We start from the raw sequence: 7418 nt of genomic DNA on the forward strand, positions 1-7418 counted from the left end.
AAAAAAAAAAAAAAAAAAAAACCAGTATGTAAAAGAGAAGACATTTTAAAAAATAACCACAATAGTGTTATCAAAGCCAGAAAGTTTAACAGTAATCCTTTTTGTCATCAATTATCTAGGCAATATTTATATTAAACTTTTTTTTTTTTTAGTTTGAGTTACAGTTCAATATATTCCTATTGGTTGATGTGTTTTTAAATTTAATATATAGATTTCTGCTCTCTCTGGTAGTTTTTCCTGTAGTTATCCACAGTGTAAATTTTACTGCATCCCCATGGAATTGTGTAAGATATTCCTCTGTCCCCTTTATTTTCTCTAAATTGGTAAAGCTGCAGATCTGATGAGGTGAGCTTCATTATTTTTGACAAGACTACTTTATAGACCATGATGTATATTTCTCTCAGGAGATACGTTACACCTGTTAATCCAGTTGGCTTTTTAAGCCTAAAGGCAGAACTTTTCTTAATAAATTTGTATTATATTTGGATTTTTATTAGTTGTTGTTTTTTTAATCCTTTTTTTTTTTTTGAGGCAGAGTCTCACTCTGTTGCCCAGGCTAGAGTGCAGTGGCATGATCTCAGCTCACTGCAACCTCTGCCTTCCAGATTCAAGCAATTTTTCTGCCTCAGCCTCCCGAGTAGCTGGGATTACAGGTGCCCACCACCATGCCCAGCTAATTTTTGTATTTTTAGTAGAGACCAGGTTTTTCCATGTTGGCCAGGCTGGTTTCGAACTCCTCAAGTGATCCACCCACCTCGCCCTCCCAAAGTGCTGGGACTACAGGCATGAGCCACCACACCTGGCCTAGAATTTTTCATTTAGGAATTAGCAGTTAAATATGACTCTTAATAAGCTATTTCACACAATTTTGGGTCACCCATAAAGTTACACATGGGCGAGGTGCAATGGCTCATCCCTGTGTTTCCAGTGCTTTGGGAGGCCAAGATGATTTGAGCTCAAGAGACCAGACTGGGCAGTGTGACAAAACCCTGTCTCTACAAAAAATACAAAAATTAGCCAGGCATAGTAGCGTGTACCTGTAGTTCCAGCTACTTTGGAGGCTGAAGTAGGAAAATGGCTTGATCCCAGGAGGCGGAGGTTGCAGTGAGCCAAGATCATGCCACTGCTCTCCAGCTTGGGAAACAGAGTCAGACCCGGTTAAAAAAAAAAAAACAGCTACAAATATATATTTTACGTCTTCAAGTCATTTATAAAATACCAAAGGCAGAGAACTCTGTGGCATACAATTAGAAATCTTCTTCTCTATGGCATCTATCCATTTCTCTTTGATTATGTGTCATAGATTCATCTAACTGTACTCTTTTTTTTTTTTTTTTTTTTGAGACGGAGTTTCACTCTTGTTACCCAGGCTGGAGTGCAATGGCGCGATCTCGGCTCACTGCAACCTCCGCCTCCTGAGTTCAGGCAATTCTCCTGCCTCAGCCTCCTGAGTAGCTGGGATTACAGGCACGTGCCACCATGCCCAGCTAATTTTTTGTATTTTTAGTAGAGACAGGGTTTCACCATGTTGACCAGGATGGTCTTGATCTCTTGACCTCATGATCCACCCGCCTCGGCCTTCCAAAGTGCTGGGATTACAGGCTTGAGCCACCGCGCCCGGCCTAACTGTACTCTTAATCAACACTTTTCCCCCAGCTTGTCCACAAGTTATCTTCATAAGATGTTAAATTTTTGCTGATAATAAGACATGTTCTCATCATTCGTTTTATTTGCTAAAGAAAGGTGGTTAATTTCCTGTTGAGCCTCTACTGGCTGCTACTGGTTATCACTTCTTATCCAAGAGCTGCATTCAGTGATACACTGGTAAACATTTATCAGAAGGCTCTGTGGAAGCAAAGGCCCTTATTTGTACTATTTGCTGATTTCCAGGATGTAAATACTCCCACTGTTGTTGATTTCAAGCTACCTAGGTTATGCTCCTGAATGTGGAGCGGGAAGAGATAATGTAGCATTGTCTCTACTTAGTAATACTAATTATTTTTACTACTACTGCAGTAACAAAAGTGCTTACATGTACCAGTCTCAGTTAAGTTCTAAACATTTTACTTGTATTAACACATATTTCTCATTAACTGTGTGAGGTTGCTATCCTCATTTTATTGATGAGGTACAGAGGGATTAAGAAACTTAATGAAATCAGACTTTGTGGCTCCATAGTCTTTGTTCGCCAAAGTCTGTAAAGAAGAATCAGGTTGGTGGCAAGTTGTCAGGTAAGGGAATGACAGAGGTCTTTTAGAACAGGCCAGGACAAAAGTCTGTATTTAAGGAAAATCCTTCAAAGAAAACTAGCATAAAGAGGCTTCCTAAGGAATCAATGTGGTCAGCAGAAGCCAATTCCTTGGACCAGTGTAAGTCCAGAGCCATACCCAGGATCATAGCTGGCCTCCACTGCTTACTGCTCAATAGCCACAGCCACATTTTACTTAAATTAATTACAATTAAAATTTGTCCCTCACCTGCAGTAACTGGCCACATGTCTAGTGGCTGCAATGTTAGACGATATAGATATTGGATGGCACTACTCTATAGTGAAGCCTACCCATAGTCAGGCATGCCTCCTGCCAGATTGGTATTTCTTCATGTTTTACCTCTGACCTTTACCTTGGTGGTCTTAACTCGGTAAGTAACTGCCTTATTTCTATTTGTGAACAATTTTATCCACATCTAAACTTTAGCATTCGTAATAGCATATTTAGCTCCTGCTCCATTTTTTGGGAAAATAAAGGATGTTTAAGATACAAAATTATTAACAGATGCTATAACCTAGAAGATTTATACCTTTAAAAAATGTATTAAATGCAGTATTCTTATTTCTTTTTATTTAATAATTAAGGAGGAGAAAGTGCAGGCCATGCCACTTCCTCTGAGGAGCCTAGTGGATGCTCAGATCAGAGACCTGCAGAGGACCTCAACATCCGAGTGGAAAGGTTTGCTCTTCTTTTTGCAAATAGTATTTTGTTTAAAAAGACAATGTTTTTTTAGTTATTTCATTAATTTGAATAAAAGCTAAAGTTACACAAATGAACTCTTAGATTTCTGAGTTGAAATTTTTGATCACCCTAATTTGTATCCATAAACATTACACTCTAAGGATAAAGCTTTTCTGTATCTCTGAAGTATCAGTCTGGTCTGATCATTCTGAGAATCCCCTTTTTACTGGTATTTTGGTACATGGGTGTTTCCATCTGTCACTTCTGCTTTTATCTCTTTATGCCATAAGGATAATAAGCTCCAGGTGGGTAAGAACTTCAGCTCATTTTATAACTATGGACTGAGCTTGAGTTCTGCATAAGTGGGTGTCTACTAAATGTCATTTTTTATTAATTAGTCTAATAATCAGATACAAATTTCTGGCTCTTTGTAGTTTCTAGTATTTTTATTGAGGCAGTAATTGTCAAATCACAGTCTTTCATGCCCTGATTCCTAAAAGTTATATGAGTTAATGGTTAGTGGTTAAGCAGGAATACTTTAAACCCTGATTTAAAACCCTTTAGTGTTAGTTATATGGAAGTTTAAAAAAATTCTTTATTAGCATTTTAAAATTTAAAACCTTTCTTAGACTTGATATTTTCTTGTTCATGTAGATGCTTTGGGGAAACAGGGTTCAAGATGATTGCTTATAATGTCTTTGAGTTTGCTTATTGACTCAGTAAAGATCAGCTTCTTTTCAGCAAAACTAGATTCTGATTGTTCTTTGTAGGGGTTGGGGCAGTGCCAGGACCTTGAGGTGAAAAACAGGCTGGATCTCACAGTGGTGAGGAAAGTGATGTGGTATAAGACTGGAATAGCAGCAGGAAACTTAAGTTCCCAAGGATTCATCCTGTTTTGTTTCTCTCTAATTTGCTAACACCAGGCCCACTATTCTGTACCTTTATTTGTACCACCCTGGGCTAAAGTGAAAATAGAAAATCTGGAAAAGGGTTTGGAGACTTGGGGCAAAAACCTGAATTACATCAGGTAGCCCTTATTTTGAGGTGGGGCCAGGCACTATTCAGTTACACTGGAAAAGTTTTCAATAGCCTCTTAGATAAGGGAATATCAGCTAGTCTCTGCTTGTGTCATAGTACTAATTAATTCACAAGCTGAGATCCTGCATTTTAGTTATCCAAGTTCATGCCAAGTTAGGAATCTTGTTCCTTTTGTGGAATCTAATTCATTGACAATGACAATAACTAAGAACACGAGCCTGTGTAATATTCCTATTCCAAATGTCTACTTAGCTCACTATTTATACCCTAAGAATTGCCATCATTCTCACCATCCCCTGCTATAGACTGTAAGGCTCTTGTGCTCTCAACTAACTCATCCCCTGCCATCTTCTGTAGGGTATTGAACTCTGAAACTACTAGTTTCTCTGTCTCACTGAACTGAAGTGCTTTTCGTCACTTGATAAGTCGGACCCATCAGTCCCTGTGGTGTAATCTGATACTTTAGAATGATAAGAAGTTCTGTAAAGCAAAATTCATGCATTTTTCTATGACCCTAATGATATTTTAAAATCTATTTCTAACAAATTAAAAACTCAGAATTTGGCAGGGACCGGGAACAGTGGCTCATACCTATAATCCCAGCACTTTGGGGGCTGAGGCAGGTGGTTTGCTTGAGCCCAGGAATTAGACACCAGCCTCGGCAACATGGCAAAACCCCATCTCTACAAAAAAATACAAAAAATAGCTGGGCGAAGTGGTATGCACCTGTAGTCCCAGCTACTGAGGAGGCTGAGGTTGGAGGATCACCTGAGCCCAGAAGGTCAAGGCTGCAGTGAGCCATGATCATGCCACTATACTCTAGCCTGGGCGACAGACAAGATGCTGTCTCAATAAATGAGTGAATGAATGAATGAAGCAAGACTCTGTCTCAAATGAATGAATAAATAAATAAGGCCAGGCACAGTGGCTCGTGCCTGCAATCCCAGCACTTTGGGAGGCCAAAGTGGGTGGACCACTTGAGGCCAGGAGTTTGAAACCAGCCTGGCCAACACGGTGAAACCCTGTCTCTACTAAAAAAAATACAAAAATTAGCTGGGCATAATGGCACGCATCTGTAGTCCCAGCTGCTTGGGGCAGTTGAGAGAGGAGAATTGCTTGAACCCAGGAGGCAGAGGTTGTAGTGAGCCAAGATCACTCCATTGCACTCCAGCCTGGGCAACAGAGTGAGACTCCATCCATTTGTTTATTTAATAAATAAATAAATAAATAGAATTTGGCAGGATGCATTAGCAAATGTAAGATTTTTACTTTCCTCTCAGCTGCAACTGAGACTGAGATCTATTTCCAAAGACCATATTTTTGGAAAACTACTCTAGTTGACTTTAAGTCTTAGGCTTTTTTTCTCATCTAGCTTCAAAGAAAACTAATTTTGTTAAGGGAAAAGGTGACTAAACCATATTGACATTAGTGAGAAATTCATCCTATCTTGTACATGAGAACATAGTCCTTCAGTCTTCAACTGCATTTTGTCAAGTAAACATAATTTAAAAACAAACAAATAAACAAAAAAAACAACAGTCACGCCTGTAATCCCAGTTGGGAGGCTGAGGCAGGCGGATCACGAGATCAGGAGTTCAAGACTAGCCTGGCCAACACGGTGAAACCCCGTCTCTACTAAAAATACAAAAATTAGTTGGGCATGGTGGTGGGTGCCTGTAATCCCAGCTACTCGGGAGGCTGAGGCAGGAGAATTGCTTGAACCCAGGAGGCAGAGGTTGTGGTAAGCCAAGATCGCGCAATTACACTAAAGCCTGGGCAACGAGCAAAACTCTGTTTCAGAAAAAAAAAAAAAAAAAAAAAAAAGAACAGATTGGTGATTTGAAATTGTGAGATCTAAGTTTTTAATATTAATGGATATATACAATGGTATTTTATTTATTTATTGAGACAAAGTCTTACTATGTCATGCAGAAACTACTAGTTTCTAATTCATTGTTAATGAATTAGATTCCACAAAAGGAACAAGATTCCTAATTTGGCATGAGCTCAGATGAATTAAATGTAGGCTGGAGTACAGTGGTGTGATCTCAGCTCACTGCAACCTCTGCCTCCTGGGTTCCAGTGATTCTCTTGCCTCAGCCTCCCAAGTAGCTGGGATTACAGGTGCCCACCACCACCCCCAGCTAATTTTTTTGTATTTTTAGTAGAGACAGGGTTTCACCATGTTGGCCAGGCTGGTCTTGAACTCCTGATCTCAGGTGACCTGCCTGCCTTAGCCTCCCAAAGTGCTGGGATTATAGACATGAACTACCACACCTGGGCTATGACGGTTTTTTGTTTGTTTGTTTTTGAGTTAGAGTCTGGCTCTGTTGCCAGGCTGGAGTACAGCAGTGTGATCTCAGCCCACTGCAACCTCCTCCTCCCAAGTTCAAGTGATTGTTGTACTTTAGCTTTCTGAATATCTGGGATTATAGTTGTGTGCCATCATGACAGGCTAATTTTTGTATTTTTAGTAGAAACAGGGTTTCACCATGTTGGCCAGTCTGGTCTCCGATACCTGGCCTCAAGTGATCCACTCATCTTGGCCTCTCAAAGGGCTGAAATGACAGCCCTGAGCCACCACGTCTGGCGAGGATGTACAGTGTTTTATTAAAGCTAACATGTGAAATAGGAATCTTATAGTGAATCTTTAGTTAAAATGCATTATTTTGTTGATTATGTTTTTTTTTTTTTTTTCCTGAGATGAAGTTTTCCTCTTGTCGACAAGGCTGGAGTGCAATGGCATGATCTGGTTTCATTGCAACCTCCACCTCATGGGTTCAAGTGATTCTCCTGCCTCAGCCTCCCAAGTAGCTGAGATTACAGGTGCCCACCATTACGCCTGGCTAATTTTTGTATTTTTAGTAGAGACAGGGTTTCACCATGTTGGCCAGGCTGGTATTGAACTCCTGATCTCAGATGATCCGCCTGCCGCAGCCTCCCAAAGTGCTGGAATTACAGGCATGAGCCTCTGTGCACAGCCATGTCATTACGTTGAAAATGGGCAGAATCATCTGGCAAAGATAATATATAGTACCATGAATTCCAATCTTTTTATTTGGAAAAGTTTCAAACCTCAATGTTGAAAAAATAATGTAATGACCATCGTTTTCTTTTTTTTTTTTTCCTTCTGATTCATTTGAAAGTTGCAGACATAATTTTACTTCATCCCTAGATACCTCAGCATGCATCTCTTAGGAAGACACTGGCTGAGGAGTTGTGGCCTTTGAGTAGGAACTGTGCTCACAGACCATATCCTGCCCTCTTCTAGCATCCTGGCAGGCATGATGACCATTAAGAAGTAGATGCCAGCCAGGAACAGTGGCTCATGCCTTTATTCCCAGCACTTTGGGAGGCTGAAGCAGGTGGATCACCTGAGGTAGGAGTTCGAGATCAGCCTGGCCAACATGGTGAAATCCTGTCTCTAGT

The 7418-nt window shown here is 40.2% G+C and overlaps 1 protein-coding gene across 1 annotated transcript in view; it reads left to right on the forward strand.

The window, feature by feature from the left end:
- The window catches only part of UBXN4 (UBX domain protein 4), a 56502-nt gene that overhangs the window by 31547 nt on the left and 17537 nt on the right, over window positions 1–7418 (forward strand). Inside the window, exon 6 of the mRNA XM_017514696.2 lies at window positions 2855–2948. Within this exon, the coding sequence (XP_017370185.1) occupies window positions 2855–2948 (94 nt within the window). The remainder of the gene's footprint in view (window positions 1–2854; window positions 2949–7418) is intronic.

This window comes from Cebus imitator, unplaced genomic scaffold, assembly GCF_001604975.1.
Source record: "Cebus imitator isolate Cc_AM_T3 unplaced genomic scaffold, Cebus_imitator-1.0 Scaffold534, whole genome shotgun sequence".
Taxonomy (NCBI): Eukaryota; Metazoa; Chordata; class Mammalia; order Primates; family Cebidae; genus Cebus; species Cebus imitator.